The 20,575-nt window shown below is 44.4% G+C and overlaps 2 protein-coding genes across 3 annotated transcripts; both read left to right on the plus strand.

Annotated features, from left to right (window-relative positions):
* Window positions 1–14: 14 nt before the first annotated feature.
* Window positions 15–4,215, plus strand: fdps (farnesyl diphosphate synthase (farnesyl pyrophosphate synthetase, dimethylallyltranstransferase, geranyltranstransferase)). Of its 2 annotated transcripts, none has more exons than XM_034554381.1 (10): window positions 15–153; window positions 684–839; window positions 928–1,068; window positions 1,621–1,701; window positions 1,829–1,951; window positions 2,023–2,111; window positions 2,202–2,274; window positions 2,369–2,446; window positions 2,534–2,668; window positions 3,595–4,215. In XM_034554381.1, the coding sequence occupies exons 1-10, from the start codon at window positions 151–153 to the stop codon at window positions 3,793–3,795; spliced, it is 1,080 nt and encodes a 359-aa protein (XP_034410272.1). In that variant the 5' UTR covers window positions 15–150; the 3' UTR covers window positions 3,796–4,215. The 2 variants fall into 2 exon arrangements, with proteins under 2 accessions (XP_034410272.1, XP_034410273.1); XM_034554382.1 differs by lacking the exon at window positions 15–153 and adding an exon at window positions 160–528 and having other exon boundaries at window positions 634–839.
* A 4,406-nt stretch (window positions 4,216–8,621) lies between these two features.
* rusc1 (RUN and SH3 domain containing 1) lies at window positions 8,622–19,572 on the plus strand. Its single transcript, XM_034553961.1, is given in 14 exon segments — window positions 8,622–9,765; window positions 13,696–13,779; window positions 13,944–14,020; window positions 14,516–14,690; window positions 14,983–15,088; window positions 15,253–15,299; window positions 15,373–15,543; window positions 15,546–15,679; window positions 15,681–15,866; window positions 15,954–16,039; window positions 16,041–16,187; window positions 16,385–16,412; window positions 16,414–16,553; window positions 16,887–19,572. Coding segments are annotated over 14 exon segments (2,691 nt in total). The 3' UTR covers window positions 17,053–19,572.
* The last annotated feature ends 1,003 nt before the right edge of the window (window positions 19,573–20,575 follow it).

Below are 20,575 nucleotides of genomic sequence, written 5' to 3' on the forward strand. Positions count from 1 at the left end.
ACGGACAACAGCACGACAGCAAACTACAAAGTGCACATCCTGTTTAAGGAGACGTTCACAGACTGCAGTACGACCGAGGACGAAGAAACAAGAAGATAAACTAATTATCTACTGTAAATCAATAGTTCGGGATAAGAGGACAGTATCATTATGGTATGTAAAGGCTTCTTTATGAACAAAACAATAATTCAATTCGGTGTGATATAGCTAGCTTTGTGAACAGCCTGGATGAGCTAACGTCATCTTCTGTCACCTCCAACGTAACTCACTTGATCTAATCCTCGCGCTGGTGTACTGAGGGTAATGGGCTAGGAGGTCTATGGCGCTATTAGTTTGGTAGTTTTCCTCCACCGGAACAAGTTTAACGTGACATAGCTACGGTAAGGTTTGCTCGGTAACGGGCCAGTCCCACAAGCCCAGCTGGCCGACGGTTAGTGAGGACATTAGGACGGTAGAGAATGAGACGTCTGCTCAGCTCGGTCATTAAAGCCCCCAAAACTATCCGGACCGTGTGGCTCGCGGTCTTCCAGCGTCACTTACAGACCGCGTCTGTTCTGACGGGCACCTCGTCTGTTCTGACGGGCACCTCGTCTGTTCTGACGGGCACCTCGTCTGTTCTGACGGGCACCTCGTCTGTTCTGACGGGCACCTCGTCTGTTCTGACGGGCACCTCGTCTCTCCAGGGAGACGCCGTCTGCAACGGGACGCACGGCAACAAACAGACGCTGCTGTCCGACCCTCAGCTGTTTGAAGCCCAGTTCGACGAGCTGGTGACGGAGCTTTCAGAGAGGGACCTCGCTGACCCCGCGCTGGCTGATGCTCTGACCAGGTTTAGAGAGGTATGTATAGGTCGTCTTTTACAGAGGTGCTGCTGACCACTGCACTGCTGTTTCCTGTTATTCCCATATGCGTATTTTTGCCTCTCAGGTGTTGGTGTACAATTCCCCTGGAGGCAAGAGGAACCGAGGACTGTCTGTGATCGCTTCGCTGCGGGACCTTCTCCCTCCCACTCGGCTCACACAGGACACCGTGCAGCGGGCTCTGTTGGTCGGCTGGTGCATTGAGTTGGTAAGGACGTGTTGTGTGTTAGGGATAAGTCTGGCAGTATTCTACATTTGTCTTATTGCAAATACATCCCAATAAAAGGCCCACACCAGCATTGCCAGTGGAGCCTATCCCTAAACTAAACGCATCAAATCGTTCCACTTGGTGGCAAGTTTCTTAATTATGACGGGCATTGTAGTTAGTTTGAGTCAATCCCACAGACACCATCCTGATGCTGAACACTACATGTGTGCTAGTGCTCAAAATCCTTGAATATATTCTCCATCAAATGCTAATTATTTTTCCTGTTTGAGTAACAGTTGACACTACTACTACATTGCTTAGCTTTTTACGAAAATGACTTATTCATACATGTAGATCTGTATTTGTGTATTCACACCCAAGCTCCACAAGATCAAAGTTGGACTTTACAAACTCAGATTTGTATTTATTCTTTGTCATGTGCCGCCCAATGTGTCGCTAAAAAAAAGCTGATTATTGTCATAAAACTTTGCACGGTGTAACGTTCTCTCTCTACGTCATTAAGAGTAACGACTGTGTCTCTGTTGCTTGCAGCTTCAGGCATTTTTTCTGGTGGCAGATGATATCATGGATGGATCTGTGACTCGGAGAGGACGGTCCTGCTGGTACAAGAAGGTGAGACCTGATATATTACCAAAAAAAAGAGAGACTATAATGTTTTCGTTGTGCGATATTTTATCTTGCACCACAAATGATGTGGACAGTTTTCCATGTGAATCCTGTCTGTTTGTTTGTTTTTAAGGATGGAATCGGTCTGGATGCCATCAATGATTCATTTCTCTTAGAGGCGGCAATCTACAGACTGCTTCGCAGACATTGCAGGGATCAGCCGTACTACGTCCACCTACTGGAGCTATTTACAGAGGTACTATATCTCCGGATTGATTACAACAACACATTAACATAGGATTCTTACTGCACCTATTTTTGTTTCAGACATCTTTCCAGACCGAGCTCGGCCAAGCTCTGGACCTCATGACTTCTACCCCCGGTCAGATTGACCTCAACAGATTCACAATGGAGAGGTAGTTAAGATAAATCCAAAGTCAGTTAGCAGAGAAGGATGTTGTTTACATGAGAAAATGGGTGTAATTTTTTCTCTCCTTGTCTTTCAGGTATAAAGCTATTGTAAAGTACAAGACTGCGTTTTACTCTTTTTACCTACCAGTGGCAGCTGCGATGTATATTGTGAGTTTGTTTACATTTTACAATACATGATGAAAGGAACGTAGAAGAGTAATGTTCTAGTCTTTCTCATAACTACCTTACTTTACTTCTGTAGGCAGGAATTGAGAGTGAAGAGGAACACAATAATGCCAAACACATCCTACTTGAGATGGGAGAGTTTTTTCAAATACAGGTAGTTACTTTCACACGTCTTCCAGCTTTTCACCCAACACATTGAATGCTGATGAGTTAATAACCACCACATCTTGATCATTTGCAGGATGACTACTTGGACTGCTACGGAGATCCTGCTGTGACAGGAAAGATTGGCACAGACATCCAGGATAACAAATGCAGCTGGCTGGTGGTGACGGCGCTGGAAACCATGACTCCTGAACAAAGAGCAGAGCTGAAGGTGACTTCCGAAAACAACCCTTTCTGTTTAAATCTCTACCGATATATTATTTGGCTGCAAACTATGTGCAGAGTTGACTGCATGGATTTTGTGTCTCACTCAGAGTTAGATTACATGTATGTGATATAACAATATAAAATACTATAAATTTACTAAGCAGGTTTATCCACTGTTTCCCTCACAAACATCATTAATACTAAAACATTAAAGGACCAATGTGTAACTCTTTGGAAGATCTATTGGCAGCAATGGAATATAATATGAATAAAACAGTTGTATGTAGACGTACTGATGTTTTTACACTCTTCAAGACACTGTTACGTCCTGAATCTCCACAAATCGCATCGAACCCTGGATACGCTACATAGCTGTACTATAAGTGGAGATGCAACCTAATACATAACAGCCTAAATAGAACTCGCCACCACTTGTGAAGTGAATGCAGTAGAGCGGGGGAGGGAGAGTGCGACATCTAGTGGCGGATTGTTATCATTGTTGGTACAATTATGATTTATTTTGTATATAAGAATCTTTATTATTTTGTTACCTTAGAATGAGCCGTTAATATCTACATGTGGAGCGGTTCCTCTTCATGCAGTCCGCTATGTCGCACCGTTTCTCACCGTAGAAGTTTCAGTTGGTTGAAATCTGCAACCTCACCTCCATAAATGTTGCCATATTCTACACACTGGCCCTTTAAATCCAATGCATACTTGCAAAACGTCTTTCAGCATACAAACAAGTATACATTGTAGCAATAGAAATGTTATTTATGATAAAATAACAGTGAAACTATGGTTTTATTATTCAGATCCTTCGGCTACTCCCTGTATGTCGTGGCCTCTGCTTCCACCTTTTTTAGAAATTCTACTACTCGCTCGCTAGTACATTAGCAAAACTTAATTTCATCTTCCCCTCTTCCTCAGGCATGCTATGGGCGCCATGACGATGCCTCTATAGAAAAGGTCAAAGCATTGTACTGCACCCTGCAAATGCCAACGTTGTACCACAAATATGAGGAAGACAGCTACCAGCGGTTACAGAAACTCATTGCTTGTCACGCTCAAAATCTTCCTCACTCAATCTTCCTCAACTTTGCCAAGAAAATCTACAAGAGGAACAAGTGAGAGACAGTGGTGGTCACAAAAAGTGGTTCCCTTTGACCCACGGAATAATTTTGCAGTCGTTTGTAGATATTTGGTGGCAAATGTCATCAAACGGTCTCTCTCTTTTTCCCCATAGTACATTATTGATCCCAGTTCATGATGTACAGTGTCTCCAGTTGTTTCTCCACTGAAGAATTATATGTATAGAATTATGACACTGAAATGATAAACGTAAATAAAATGAGATTGTTGAAATTTATTTAATTTTGTAGGAGTAGATTTATTATTTGATTAGAGTCTAAAGGGAACATGTATGACAGCAGATGTATCCTGACGGGACAGAGGGTCAAACCTCATCAGCCTTCTAATTCTATATATTTTTATATTGCTGCTGTAAAGTCTGTAATGTTATTGATTTTAATAAATAATGTATGCACAGTTCCCCTTTTCCTCTTCATCCTTTTGTGTGTTGGTTGTAGAGCACGATAGAAAACGATTTGTTGATTAACATAATAATAACAATAATATACAGTATGATTAGAGACCATCTTGCAATGGGATCACACCAATCGAATCAGGGGCGTGAAGAGGGGGGGGGGGGGGGCGAGGTGGTCTCTTCCCACCACCCTACTTCCAGTGCCCTTGCCACTTTCATCTCCTACATCCTTGGAAAGTTCTGTGACTGCATGGTTGCGACACTATCACTGCGATAACATTTTTCCACAGACTGAAATGTATACACTTGACAAAGTACTCACAATAATAGATTTATCAAGAATGTAGTTGACATATTCATCGATAATAATCAAAAAGGAAGCAGCAGTTGGCGCTATGTGAAGATTATGTTGGCTATTTTTCCGTGACTGATAGGATGATTGATGAGGAAACAAGGGAAATGAGACTCTTCCTTTCAAAACTAATATTTGTGAAGGAGGCAAAGCTGAAAATGACTCAAGATAAATTGAATGTGATGATAAGGCAAGTACGGGGTGTGGCTTGGTTGGGTTGGGGGGGAGCGAGCGATGAGCGATGGTTGGTATATGCTCGCGAGAAGACAGACGCCGAGGTTGTCCCCGTCTGAAGAGATTCACGTTCACACGGACTGTGATGCGAGCGAGCCCGACGAGATGGAGACCTTCATCCATCTTCACCTGAATCTGATCGTGAGTCAAGTCCTCGTTTATTATCGTACATTATATGGCAATACAAAAAAAAAAAAAAGAACCTGCAGAGTCCAGTCGGGTTGAGCAAAACATTATATTCCCGCACGGAGGCTGCGGAGAAACATGCGGATCCGCTGTTAGCGATGCTGTTGGTTGAATAACTGTGAATTAAACGTATTATCGTTATCGGTTTTAACTGGAATCTAAATAGTATGAGTAATATTTGAGTTATAATAGGGGCGGATGGGCCTGTATATCAGGGCGATGCGGTTGGATCCCCCCCCCCCCCTCCCTCCCTCCTCCCCTCCTCCCTGACTCCATCAGCTCTGTCGGATCAATACTTGCAGGGTAAATACTGTGCACGGGACGGGTTGAATTACATCTGATGATATGCCTTCTTTTGGTGTTATCTCAAGGCTTTCGTAGCTTTAATGCCAATCCATCGAAGGCCCATTTGTAAGCGGGCACTGGAGTGATTCATACTCCTCAGTGAAGTGAAGGGCACTGTGGAGGAATATGTGAGCAGTAGCCTTCGGTGGGCTTTTAAAAGGCAGACTGTTCATTGCTGCTGCCTGATTTTTTTTAATGCTCTAGTTAAATGTTCAGTCACGTGTGCGTTTTTACATTATTTCTTTTGATCTATTTCACTGCCTCTTTTCAGCTTGTAAGGAGGGACTTGTATACAGATAGCGACTGTAAATGCATGAAAATCAGTGCTCAGTGAAGCTGAACGTGACTGATAAGGATGATAAGTGACAATTATTATTATAGGGATCATTTCAGGATAGTTGTATGTTTGCATTTGAATAGATAGATAGATAAATAGATAGAGCCTCTGAAAACCAAGCAAATACAACAGATAATACGTTTTATTATTTATAACAGTTTAAGGCCGAAGGCACCTCAATGTTTTCTAAAAGCTGTCCAGTATTGCTCAACAAAATATGAAATATCTTTAAGGCCAGCAACTAACAATTGCTTCATTATCAACTCATCATGTTCTTGATTATTCAATTAAGCAGTATATCTACAACGTCAGGGTAGTCGGAAGAACCATCGCAGTTTCTGGGTGACGAGTCCAGAGTGACGTCTTCAAATGTCTTGTTTAGTTCAACTGCCAGTCCAAAACGCAAAGATAGTCATCATGAAAATCTATGAGAAGCAGAAATCAGAGAATGTTTCGAATTTTGGCAATTATCAATAAAGAAGCTGATACATTTTATAAATTGACTAATGGTTTCAGCTTTAATTATTTTCCTTAAGTGGTGATAATTGATAATGTGTTCATATCACTGCTGTTGCCTCCCAGGACTTAGGCTGTGATAATTATAAAACAAAAAGTCAGAAAGCAATTGTGTTTTAATGCGTAATTCCAAAGACTAATATCAAAACTTGTGTAGAGCAAGAAAAATGTTTTTGCAAAGCTGTATTTCTCTGGTAGTCATTATTGACTGTGTGTCTTTTTTGATGTTACAGGATCTTGGGAGTTAAGCCAAGATGTGACCGTCAGGCCGCATCATAGTTTGGATCTGTCCTTTACAACACTTGTTTCTATAGCAACAGAAATATCAGTGAATCCCAAAAAGTCCCATTCCCACAATGCAGTCCTCTAGCTGCTCCTCTCAGCCTCCAAAGCCGCGGCGCTTTGACGTCAGCAGGCGGACCAATACTGTAGCGGCACCAAAGTCGCATGGCCCCGGTTTCCAGAGGGAGGATAAAAACATGAACACGATCACCACGTCCTCCCCACGCCGGGCTACTAAAGCTCCCCCTGCACCCACCAGGACCAGGGTCGGAGTGCAGCCTCGAGCACCGGTAACCCAGTCCAGGTTTGGCTTACAGAAACAGGGTTCCACCTTCTCCAAACCAGCGAAGCCCAAACCCAAGAGTGCTCGTGCATCTGCGGCAACTAAAGTTGCACCAGCAGCCGCTCTACCTCCACTTCCCTCTGTTCTCCCTCTTGACCCGAACTGCAACGAGCCGAGCCTCCCGTGTCTGTGCTGCGATGGCCGCTCCCCGCAAGACAATAACAGCATGTTCAACCATAACCACAATAACAACAACACCATCTCTATAAGACAGCAACTGCAGCTACCCCCCCCTCCGGCCCCATTGCCCCAGAGGCAGGATGGGAAAGGGGCCAAGGAGCATCCTCAGCCTCCCTCCCAAGCACAGGCCCAGCTGGAGGCCTCTGCCCACCCTGCTGCCAGTCTGGAAAATAAAGGCAAGAATGCAGACGCAAGCGCTGATCTGGACAACAAGAAAAATGTAAAAGCAGAGGAAGAAGATGACGAGGAAGAGAGCAGTGGAGATTTTGATATTGATGATGGTGAAGAGGAGGCGGACAATGATGACGACGACGACGATGATGACACCCTGGTCCCCTCATGCTGTGACTGTCCCCCCTCCCTCCTGGAGTTTTCGCTCTCCTCCTCTACCTCATCGTCCTCCACTTCTATCAGCTCCTGCTCTGATCTGGAGTCTGACTGTGCAGATCAATCTACCTCCATCTGCTCTTCTCACGACCAAGATAATCTCACTGTTGCTCTGTCCTCCAAAGACCGCTCTCCCCCACAAGCCCCTGAATGCCAGCCTCCTGCACGTTCACCCCCATCCCTTCCTCTTAGCCGCAATCCCTTCGTCTTAGCGTCACATTCCCCAATTTCCTCTTGCTCTCCAGATGAGGGCTACCCCTCTGCCCTGGACTCCCCTTCTCCTGACTACTTAGGGGTCAAAGGTGATTCTGAGGTCACCAAACAAGGTTTGCTTGACTTTCTAGAATCTGTCGGTGAGTTTGGGAAAATGGAGCGCTTCAGCCAGGTGATCCAAGTGGCTCGTTGGGATCTGGAGGGGGAACAACACTGGGATGTTCTGAGGGATCGGCTAGATCACCTGGATCGCTTGGAGAAGGTGAACCGGGAAGTAAAACTGGCCTACATCGCCAAACTCCACGAGGAGGGATTTGATCTTGGAGATCTGGAGGAGCAGGATCTCTCCGATGTCATGGATGAAATGGGCAACATCGACATTCCCTGGAAGTTGTATAAAAGCGGCAGAGGAACGATGGGAGATTCTCAGGAGTTTTCAGATGCTGGGGTTGACCTCACTGCTCCATCAGACTGTGAGGATCCTCTCGTTCCTGATTCCCTCACCCCTTCTCCTGTCGAGCCGCCACCGAGACCCCCCAAACCTCCAGCACGTCATGCCAGCGTGAACTCGGACCTCCACACCTACATCAATATCAGTCGGGAGACTACCTCCATGGCTGTGTCCACCTCCCCCACATTGTCTACTTTTTCCCCTAACTCCTCATCCCCCACTTTCACCACTTTTAGGTGTGAGAAACCCCTACCTCTATCTCCTCCCTCTATTCCTCCTCTTCCCACCTCTAAACTGATCCCTTACCTCACCCTTTATACCACCCCTTCTCCACCTCCATCCATCCCCACCCCAACTCCTCCCATCCCTCCTCCTCGGAAGCGTCACCTTGCCAAGAAGGAGGCACAGCGGCTCGCTGCTCTCCAAGCCGAACAAGAAAAGACCCCCGTTTCCCTTCCTCCTCCCACCACACGTCCCCCACCTCTGCCTCTTCCGCCAGTTATCTCAATCTCCTCCTCATCTCCACCTGCCCTGCCTCCTCCCCCCTCCTTCCATGCACTGGATGTAGAGATTCGGAAGCTATTGATGCTTGCTGGATTGACTCAAGCTGAGCTCCTCAAACTCAGCCCAGAACTTGGTGTGTGTGTTGGAGGGTTAGAGGATGAGGTTGATGGAGATCACGTTATCTCGTCCAGGTCTGGGGAGCTACATGAGTTCAGACTAAAAGATCGGAATGAGATGAAGGAATGTGACACAGAGTTGATGGCTAGAGATAGATGGAGAAGCCGAGGCAAGATGGATGGAGATCGAAGAGCAGATATAGCTGAAGATGACAAAAGGAACGAGGAGAGCACACAAAGAACCACCTCTTTTACTGAGATGGCAAGGATAAGGAAGAGGAGCAGCGGTCTGACCTCCGACCCTTACTACAGCACTGGTTTTAGCAATACACAAGAAACCAAAACAAAGAATATGAGCTTTGAGTCTTTCCACTATCCTGCTGAAGTACTAGATTCACCTCCCCCCCCTCCCCCTCCTCGTCCCTTACCCCCAATCCCTCCATCTGTGCCACACCACGAAATCAGCACTCTCCAGGCTAACTCTGCACAGCCTGAGCGATTTGATTGGCTCATAGCATTCACACCTGACTCTGACGCCCGACCACAGCATCCACCCCTGACAGTGAGAAAATCTCATTTAGAAAATCAAAAGAAGCTCAGTTCTTCAGGGTCATCAACGGGGTTAGCGCCAAAGGTCACGACCTTTAAAGAGATGCGATACCGCAACAAGAGCACCTTCCTCCCAACAAAGGTGATCACCGATCCAGACCCTGACCCAACAGTTATTACTCCAGATGCAGATATACTGTACAACCTGAGGTGGAGAAGAGAGATGGCAGGCGGCGATGGCAACCAATGGGAGTACACCTCTCAGGCTCAGGCTTTCTTTATGCAGCCGCCACCAGCTCTCACCTCAATGGCCGCTCTAAAGGAAATGCTCCAGAGAGCCGACGAGGAGGGTAGACAACCGGAGCTGTGCCCATCACAGAAGATTGGCTGCTCAGTCAGCGACAGCAGCCTGTGGACCATCGGCAGAGAATGGGAGGGTGAAAAAGTTAAGAAGGATGAAAAGGAAGGGAAAGAAGAAGAGGAGGAGAAGGTGGAGAAGGTGGAGGTGGAGGTGAGAGGACGAGCCGATGGCGGAAGGACTCTTGAAACAAGAACTACAGGTGAGTGGGAATTAGCATAATGATGCAAATGAAGAAGTCAGATTATTCTAATGACAGAGGAAGGGGTCTGCCATGCATGCCGTTTTGTGTGTGCATGGGAGAAAATAAACACATCAAAGTAAATCAGTGTAATTAGAACGACAGAACAGATCTGGGATGGGCAGATGATGGACAGAAGGAGATGTACAAATAACATTGAAACCCGTATATGGATATGATAAATAGAACGACAGTGGAGAGATGGAGGATGAGCATGAGTCACAGAAAGACATGATATTTTATATGATGGATAAATGATGACGGGATACACAGAGGGTGGTTGCAGACGAGGGGAGCTAACAAGACAGCGGAAGCTGCAAAGGGAAGAGCAATAGAGAGATGGAGGGAGAAAGATGGTGAGGGGAGTGAAGGTAATATGAGGAGAAGGAGGCGGTTGGAAACTTTCCAGACTTTCTTTTCCTGCACTGGTTATCAAAGTGTGATGTCATCACTGCCTTATTCAATTATTCATCCACTCTTTAGGCCAACAGGGAGGGGTATAATGGAGTGCCCACTGAGCTCACCACCTTTCAACTCGGTCTTTTTACCTTCAACTTCTCTTTTCTTTCTAAACTGTGTGTCTTAAAAAGAAAATTCTTCCTCTTTCTCTTCCACTTTACTCGTTTAAAATCACATCTACTTGGGATGTTTGTATGCTTTTCTCTTTCTGTCTATCCCGTCTCCCTGCTTCCCCCCCTATTGCTCCATAGAGTGGCACAAGATCAAGTTACTTATCTCTTCCAGTGCTGCAGTGGGCTACATAAACACTAAGGGTTAGATTGTCGGTTGGGTGTATGTTTAATATTTTTCGTCAATCAGCTGCTAAAATCAGTTATCTTATTGTATATTTACTCGGGCATTATTTAACCTTCGCTTTCTCATTATAAACATCGCAGAACTTCTAATGATTTATATGCTGCAGGAGTTTTCCCTTTGAAACCACCGCAAAAAGCCAGAAATAGGTGTGTACACCTTTAAGAGACCAAGGGGTGGATCTAAGAATATGGGCCAATTGCTGAAAGCTAATGTCAGAAAAATAGGAAGTATAATGTGTTTGTTACAGTTCAGAGAGAACTCAAGTCAAACCAAGGTACGCTTGCTTTCTAGTTCATGTTGTATCCCAGAGTCTAGCAGTCTGTCACAGGTAACTGAGTAATGAAAACGGTTGTAGCCACAAACTGTGAATGTCCCCAGAGACAGACACGGACAGAAGTCTGCTAACTGTTGACTGACTCAGCATTACACTGTATGCTGTGCTGCTGGAGAGGGGGATGAGGGGTGGTGGTGTGAAAGGAGAGAGAGAGAGAGGTAGAAAACAAACGGCACAGAAGAGAAAAAGAGAAGGTGATCCAGAGGTGATGATGGCACTGCAGTAACTTACAAACACTGTGCTATACTCTTACTTAATATTCATAACTCTTAATACAAGTACGAAATGAAAGTGAAAGCAGATGCTGTAAAGAAACCCCGCATTGGAATATGATGAATAATTGCAATTGATGGTGGAATTTTAATTCATGGTGTCGGGGGATTAAGTGTCTGATTGACAGCGTGTCAAAGACTGTGGTTATTGCCCTTCATAAATCAACTCCATTGACTCTCATGCACTGTCAATGTGTAACTGTCGATCAACTGTATGACTTGTTTAAATACTGCATTACTGCATGATGTTACATGATGATGATTTCTGCTGGAATACACTCATGAATGTGCATTTTTCTCTCGACAGACACTAACATTTTCTGCATCTCTCTCTCCTTCCCATTTCTCTGCCACATCTCTTTTTTGTTGCTTTAATCTTCCTTGTTTTTCCTCACCTATCCATCCCATTCTGTTGTTTCCATTGTTTGTCCATGGCTCCACTTTGCTCCCTCATATCGCTCTGCTTGCGCGCTTGTCCTCTCCATCATTTGTCTTATATATATATTTTTGGGGCCTTTTATCCTTTCCAATAAGCAGTTTCCTCCCCACCACTGTCCCTCGCCCAGCCCTCCCAACCCTATTTCCTCCACACTGCCCTCCCTTCCTATCGCTCAGGCTACTGTAACTCCCAACCCTTTGCAGATCCCAGACCCCACAGCCATGTAGGCAGGGAGTCCACAGACAAACACTGTAAAACACAGTGGGCCCCTGCTCCCGGCCCAGCTTGTATCCACAGAGATGATTCCAGCACTGATATAAACTCTGGCTTTAACTATGAATCTCTGGATGATGTTGGTGCAGACTCTCCTTGTGATTATGGGGATATCTTTAACACACACAGGGACCTTGCATCTGACTCTATCTGTAATTTTGACTCTCTATACCGCAGTGACACACACACTAAGTCAGACACACCTGTTGGAGGCCCCAAAGAGGCTCCGGGTTGCACGACCCCGTATAAGAACATAGATGTCATGATGGCGTATTCAAACAGTATCAGTGCTATGGACTCGCTGTATTCAGAAAAGCGCACAAACTCACACACGGATCACAACAGCAACAAGGCCAGGACATCTAAGGAGCTTCCTCCTCTTCCTACATATTACTTGTACCACCCAAAAAACTGCCCTCTGCACAGGGGTGCCCCTCCTCGCCTTTCCCCTATCGGTGCCCTCTCCCCTCCCCAGCGATCTGGTGCGCCCCCTCCAGGCACAGCAGGCTACTGCCTCAACTCCCCGCTTTTCCCCCGCTCTCACACCTTGCCTGCCCTCGCTGCTCCCCTCTACTATCCAAACCTCTACCCTCCTATACTGCCAAGGGCGCCCGCCCTACCCCCAAAACTCAACCAGGCTCCTCCGCAGTCACGCGTGGCGAGTAAGATTTCTCTCTCTCTCTCTCTCTTCTCTCTCTCCATCGTATACACACTCTCTCTCTCTGTCATCTTGCTTGCATGCATGTCTGTCTGTCCTTTTGACTGTCCGTCTCTGTCTTTGTTCCCTGACCCGGATAGAGTGTCTCTCAGACTTTTGTCACTCTCTCGACCCCGGGGGATTTGCACATTTGAAAGAACGAGGTAACTGTAGCTGTTTTATGTATCAGGAAGTCGTTGCCTGCAGGTCATCTGGTACGTCTCATCTGCACTGTTCTTTCAAATCTGCAAAGGGCCTTCAGAGGGGTGACAGCTGTTCCTGTCACAGGGTTTCTAGAGTTGCCCTCATCGCTCTCTCTCTCTGTCCTCGTCTCCCTCTGTCTGTCTTTGTGTCGGTCTGGTCTGTCTCCGTGTTGTTTCTGTCATGCACGATTTGTTGAAATGGACACGTGCATTTCATGCCAGACACAACCCAAGTAACTTGTTTATTATGTTGTATGTCATTTAAAAAATATTTAAGTTAAACTTTATTATCTTTGTGTACATTTAGGGCAAATTCAAAGTTATTAAGGTCCACTGCATCCCGTTCATTATAGGAATGTATTTATATAACTAGTTTATATAAATCATTTTATATGAACTGTACACACCTGCCCTTTGAACGTGAATGTAATTGGATCCGACCTGACGGATGCTGTAGCTTACACTACTGTGTCGCCCCTAGCTCTGTGGTTTCTCCTGTGTATGCTTATAATAAGTATGTGTGTTTGAGTGTGAGTCAAGATTAATGCATGGGACCCTGTTCATCCCTGCTGAATACAGAAAGTTGTCTTCGCAGATCCAGATGTTGAAAACTCACCACAGCCAACTAATATGTACTTGATGTCTTCACACACTGTTTGTATTCAGTAGCACCATCTGCTTCTATCTGCCTCAACCGGTGCTCCTCATTGCTTAATTGCTCCTGATAATAACACACATTTATTAGTTATGATATTTATTTTCGTATATATTTATGACTGTGGTGGCTCATTTAGCTTCTGTTGAATTTGTATCTTTTTCATACACACCATAGTAAGTAATTGCTCTTTTGCTGTCAGCTGTTCGCAGTGTCTCATTTGCTGGCTCTGTTCAGAGGACAGAGACATCCTGGATGGGCGAAGATGTGAAGCATCCAATGAGAGGTCTGGGCCTGTCCTCTCTGGTCCTGCAGGACAAAAAAGGTGTGTGTCTCACCTGTGTGTGTGTGTGTGTGTGTGTGTGTGTGTTCACCTGTCCGTCTGTGTGTCCCTGTCTCTGATGTCTAGAGCTCTTACAGTTTAACCAAAGATGTTGTTCCTCCCTCCAGCTCTGGTCAATGCGGTCAGCGTGGCAGTGGAAGCCATCTTGGCCCAGTTCAGCTCTTCTCGGACTATCGTTCAGAAGGTCAGTCACTTCTAAATTCACGTCACCAGTGGGATTTTAAATAACAGAAACGAGTTGTTGTTTTTGTCTTTGTTTCATTGACGAGAAATGTTTTTTTCGCGACACTCCTGAGAACGAAAAAATAATGTCATATAGTTTTTAAATTGATTATTTATCTTTAAAAATGCTTTCCCTCCCGTCCTTCTTGTTCTGACTCTATATATGTTGTTCCGTCTCTCCTCAGTCTCTCTCAGTTAACAAGGTACTAGAATATCCTTAGATAACCCAATCTAGTAGTCTTATTTCTTTGTGAACTAACTCCAACCGCCCAACTCATGTCTATTCACATCATACCCACCCTCATCGCTCCCCTTTCTCTCCACCATCCATTTATGTGTCCCATTTTCTTTTCCTCTCTCTTTCTTGAGTCATCCTTGCTGTTCTATTCTCCTGTCTCTCCCTATCACTGCACATCGTCCTCCTCTCCTTTCCCCTCCTCTCCTCTTCCTTCCCTAGGCCTTATCAGGAGACAGCAGTATAAATCCATCTCTGGGCCGCCTGGTGCTGCAGTGTCTCTGCCCCGCCCTGCACAGCTTGCTGACCGATGGCTTGAAACCTCACCAGAGTGACCTGATTGCAGGCAGGAGGCCAAATTCAGCCTGGGGTCTGGTCCAGGCCTCAACCAGGCCAGGTAGTGCTCCAAGAATTGTTGGATATTAAGGATTTGATATTGGTTGTTTTCCCTCGTTGATAATGATAAGCTCTGGACTTTTCTCTGCCTCATTTTCCCACACATCAGTCAATACTTGTAGATTTTAGTGTCTAAAATGCTGAATAACAGGATGCAGATATTGATTGGCTTATGAGTGCCAAGTTTCACTGCTATTTTTCGCAGACCTCTGTAAGTTTCTCTGTTGACCACACTCTCTCTCTCCCTCTCTTTATGTATATTTTCTCTTCTTCCTCTCAATCTACTTTTCAAGGTCCTAAAACTCAAGCGTTGTTCAACCTACAAGTGTGTGTTGGAGAGCTTCCTCAGCTCAGACAGAGCAAACACAGGTTCAACGCATTCCTCCTCGGTCTACTGAAGTGAGTCATGGCTCTCCGTCCTTTCTGGTCTCCGCTGTCAGCATGAAGTGCTCAAATCAGTCGTTCACAAACATATATATTCGTTCTCATTATATTTGTATTTTCCCACACATGTTCTCTTTGGATCCTCAGTTTTCCTGTTCTCAATTTCTTTCTTCTTCTAGTACCAAGCTTCTTGATTTCTGGCTGTCTCACCTTCAGTCTTGCAGTGGTAAGTTCCCATCACTTCCCTCTCATTCTTGTTTGGCATGCATTTCCTTGACCTTTATCTCTCTTTCTCTCAGATGTGCTAGAGACGTATTACCGCCCCTCCTCCTTTATGCTTCTGTCGCTGACCGCCTTCCAGCCTCTGTTCGAGGAGCTGCTCCTCGTGTTGCAGCCTCTAAGCCTGCTGACCTTCAACCTCGACCTGCTCTTCCAGCACCACCATTTAGAGCCAGACATTCACACTCCAGAATCCCCAGTACAACTTGTCAGGATGCTGGATTCCAGCAGTCAACAGAGGGGGCAAAATCCAAAACTACAAGCTGCAGATATATTGAAAGCCTCTCAGGAGTAGACTTTGGAAGCCCAGAATATCGGGCAGCCAAGAACATTGTCAGCATTGAGTAATCTGCAGAACGGAGTACCAGGGAGTCAAACCATAGCACTGCTGGACCCATAAAAGGCTTCGGTCACTCAGACAAGTCCTCAGCTGTTGTGGGGTGCAGGAGAAGGATATTGGAGACTTCCTCTTCCTAATGTTGAGGAGGACAGCCTCACTCAGCAGGCAGGACAGGTACTCACCTTTTGTGTGGCTGTTCAGTGTTTGTAATCAAATATGTTGTCTGTGGTCCTGCAGAGCTGACATTTTTGTAAATCATAGGTGATCCAGCAGGGATGGGGGGCTGTGATGCGCTGGGGAGGCAGACTGAGCCAGAACCTGTCAGAGCTAACCTGAAAAAGGAGGAGGTAAAGATGATCTGTCGGACCTCCAGGCCCAAGCAGGGAGCGACTTTGCTCCAGTCAGCAGTGGTGCTCCGGTTCCTTGGGGTTTGGGGAGGCTCTTCGGAGCCTCTAAAAGCCTCAGCAGCCCACCAAGTCACACACCAGCAACCAGGTTAGCCAGTGAATTTAACACATAACTGATTTACTTTTCTTAAGCTAGAGAGAAAAGTAATGCATTTGTGAATTCAACTGCTGTAGTGACATTAAGAAACTCTAAAGTCACTGTTGTACTTGAATGGTAACTGTATGTGATTCCTCACTGCCCTTCTGTCCCACTCTCTGTTCCTCTCGACCTTTTTGTCTCTGAAGGCGTCCGTCTCAGTGGCTGGCCCCTGGTGGTCACTGCACTGACACGAATGGTGAGCAGCAACTCCACTCCGATAATAAGGCGGGGCCCTGAGCCGAGGGCGAAAGTGAGCCAGAGTCAGAGAAGGAGGTTGACACACCTGGAGATGATGGACAAACCCAGACCACTCAGGTACAATGGACATAAAATGACAGTGATGGTTGTTGATTGTGGAGTCATGCAGTTTGTTCTTTTGATAATGTTAGTTGATTTTTTCAATGTTTTAAACTAAAGTTTTGACCATATCTTACTCATTTTACACAACTTGCCTTCGTCTGGGTGTCAAGTGTTACAAGAGCACCAGTGGGTGTAGTAGATGCTCCTGTTGTGTTTTTGGTCTTTGAAAGACTATAATTGGTGACTCACCATCATTCCTTGCTTTGTGACTCATCCGAGGTTCGGCTACATCATATGTTGTCTGTGGAGACCATTGTAGCTGAGATGATCTCTGCTGTCTGTTCTCAGGTCTGTACGAACGCTGTGTGACCACTCTGGAGCAGGTTCGGAGCTGAGCTTCTGCAAAGGGGAGGAACTGGTGGTGTTGGGAGGAGTCGATCAGGACTGGATTCGCTGTCGTCAGGGAGACAAAGAGGGACTGGTACCTATTGGCTACACCTCCCTCATCATGTGACTTCGGTTCCATAACTGCTGCACTCAATCAATAAAAAAAACAAAATGAATATATATATATATATATATATATATATATATATATATATATATATATATATATATATATATATTTTAGGTGAGTGTTGAGAGGTTATGGTAAGGCTTCACTACTCTGAAAGGGATAATTCACGCTTTCTCGGTTCGAGTTTGAGTTGAGTGCATAACACCATCTGTTCTGCTTTATGTGCATCAGGAGCAGTCTGCAGCCCTCTCCCTTTATGAACATATGGGAGTTTTTACCCTCATCACAATCCATCCAGTTTGGTAGCATTAAACTAATGGATGTTGGCAGCAGGAATGCAGCAGATGCTGTGAAATAATGACTCAAGTCAAACTTAAATCATTTCATACTGAAAGACCTTTGATCTTGGAGTGAAGTATCCCTTCAACATGTTCTTTTCTCAATGTCTGCCTTCCTTGTCAGACACTGATCTGAAAATGATCACCGGGCAACTTCTGCCCAGTCAACAACTTGCAGATGTGAGTGCTTTCAGATCAGAGTCTGCCCGTCGTTGAGGAGGCGACAGTCGACAGCCTGGTAGTCGCCACGTTGATATCTCGCGGCTCGCAGATTGTCGAGTGGAGAAAGGAAGTGAGAGTACTGGGCCGTAGCTCCTGTTGCATACTGCGTAGTAATGTAGTGAATTGTAGCTGTGTAGATCTGTGTTCTATTGACCTTTCACCCCTATTGACCTCTCACCTTTATCGCCTGGTTCATGTGTGTTTGACATGTTTCTGCTACTATATTTGACTGTATAAATATACATACAAAATATATATAGGTATATAAATTGAGATTGATATTACCAAGATAGATAGAAAGATGGATGAACAAGAGAAAGCAGATAGTAAAACACAAGCAGCAGCTTAATACTGTGCCATATTGAGGAAGTGGGATGATTCAAAATAAATGGATTCATTCTAAATCTTTACATCTGTAACTTCACACATGCATTAGGTGGTTGTCATACATGCAAAAAAAAAAAAAAAAAGTTTAAGTATGAAATCCAGTATCTTCCCTCCTGTTTGCTTCATGTAGTGCTATTGTCTTGACATCATATTCATACAGTTATTAGATTTAGCCTCATGCCTTTAACACTGTATGCATTGTAATATGCCATGAATGCTTTGAATGAATTCCAGAAAATATCTATCCGTCCATCCCACACAGCTACAGAAGATAATATCAGACAAAAGCAAAGAGCTTATCTCTCAACTGGTCCAGAACCTCAAGGGGCCAACAAGTGTCAAAACTATGCTCAACTCTTGTTCAACACTATCTGACCTTAAACTGAATGCAGTGAGAAAATCCCAGATGTATTTATGATGTATTCATAAATGCTACTGTAAAGTCCGTAGGTTTGGTGGCCGTTCTTCACCTCATACCTCAGCTGTTGTATTTACCTTAACCCTCCTCGCCATGTTTGCTCATCATAATCATTGATATTAATGATAGTGGTAGTAGAAGTGGTCGTGGTGGAAGTGAGATGTTGATTCTAACCACATTGCTTTATGTCATATATTTATTTGTTATTCTCTAGATTTTGTATTGATGACTATGCATATGGTTAAATGTACAACTAACAGCCTTTTTGTTTGTTTTAAAGTCAAGGTTTTGATTTGATGTTGACATGTTAAGCCTAAAACAATAGCTTAGATAGTTAAACTTAATATAAAAGACATCATGAAAGGCTGACACTAAAGGACCTCCATTTAATACAACAGGAAAGTTTCATTGCTATTGATCAATCAGGGAAAGCTCAGTTCTTCAAAGTTTCCTCGTTTTATTGTGTCAATGCCATGTAGCATGACATTACAGTCACTATGGCAACTGTCCAGTAGCATTGAATTGAACCAGTGCTCATAACTTATGATCACAATAAAATGCCATCAAATGGATAACACTTGGGTGTTTACAAGAAATAGTGTCTCGATAAAGATGAAATATCAGTTGACACGTTCTATTGTTTATATTGTTTGGTTTGTTTATTTGTGAGATTCTGGTCTAAATGCATTTGTTAGAAAGCTGTTAATTTATTGGATGTACTAACTATTGATCTATTGAAGTGTCTGAAAGGAAAAGCTCTATCTGACCCATCGAGTGTCTCTCTATCTATCTGGGGTGTGCGTGTGTGTGTGTGTGTGTGTGTGTGTGTGTGTGCATGCATGTGAGTGTGTGAGTGCACACATGGCAGCGTATTTGGCAGTGAAAGCAGAGATGAGTGTGAGCACATCGGTGTGTCTGCACATCCTGCACTTTCAGTGTGTGTGTGTGTGTGTGTGTGTGCGTGCGTGAGTGTGCGCGCCTGTGTCTTGTGTGTAACAAAGAGACGTGTACCTCCCTCTACTGCTCCTCTTTCTCTCTGGTGTCATGTAGCCTGTAGACATCCCTGTGTCATACTATTGCATATAGTTCAGTGCCCCTCTAGTGTCAGTCACTGTCAACCTCCTGCATGTGCTTGTTTGTAAATACACCAAATAAAATGATCAGTATAAACCAAACCTGGGCAGCTGTTTGAGTCATATTTTAGCACTTAACTTAAAAACCCTATTAATCAGAGTTTTATACGTTAAACCATTATGAAAAGAATGTAGGAGATGCCTTAATCAGAAATATATATGTCACTGTATTTGTATCTGAAATGTGACCGGAAACTACCTACATGGATCAGATTGCAAAGGAAGTCAACACTGTGAAACCTAACTCCACACTTTGTCCCTTTCCCGTTCATACGGTAGATTTATCACTTCTTGGTTGAGTAGAGAAAAAAAAGTCCTAAAATGCACTCGGATGTTGTGAAGGGGCGGAAAGAGGAGAATAAATCTCCGGAATGAGCTGCAGCCCTCCCCCATCTTGTAAACGTGTTCCTTTTGATAGCGTCCTCCATTGTGGGTCATTATGGAGGACAACACAGTGTGAGATATACAATCTAACACCACTAGATAGCACTGTCAGCTCAACCTGATTGAAATCACTGCAGTAACGTCCCCCAAAACACACACAGCAAGACGGAAGCCTTATAACGGATACACCAAGAGTCTGGAGGGTTTAGTAGTTGACGTAAAATGCTTTTATTATTACGGTTATAGAGGCAAATAGTCTGAGCTGACATTCTCTGAAATTGAGTCATAACTGTTTTTGATGTTTTGTTTTTCAGATGCATATTATCAGAGGCAACAGGCAAAGGTTACATGTCATGCAAACTAGATAAATAACTCTATGTGTACCTTTTGCTATAAAGTTAGTCATCCACTGGCAATGATGTAGTGCTCTTAGTTAAAAAAGGAAAGAGGAAAAATATACAAACAGTATGTAAACAATCAAAGAAATTGCACTTTCTTGGCTTGTTATTAGAAGCCACACTACTGAAAGAGAGCAGAAATATAACACTGGAAAGACTAAATCACTGTCACTGATTGCCTGACCAATAATTAGCTCACAAAATATCAGCTAATAAAAGAGACAAATTCTACAAAAAAAT

The sequence above is a fragment of the Cyclopterus lumpus genome, chromosome 16 (genome assembly GCF_009769545.1).
Source record: "Cyclopterus lumpus isolate fCycLum1 chromosome 16, fCycLum1.pri, whole genome shotgun sequence".
NCBI classification, from domain to species: Eukaryota; Metazoa; Chordata; class Actinopteri; order Perciformes; family Cyclopteridae; genus Cyclopterus; species Cyclopterus lumpus.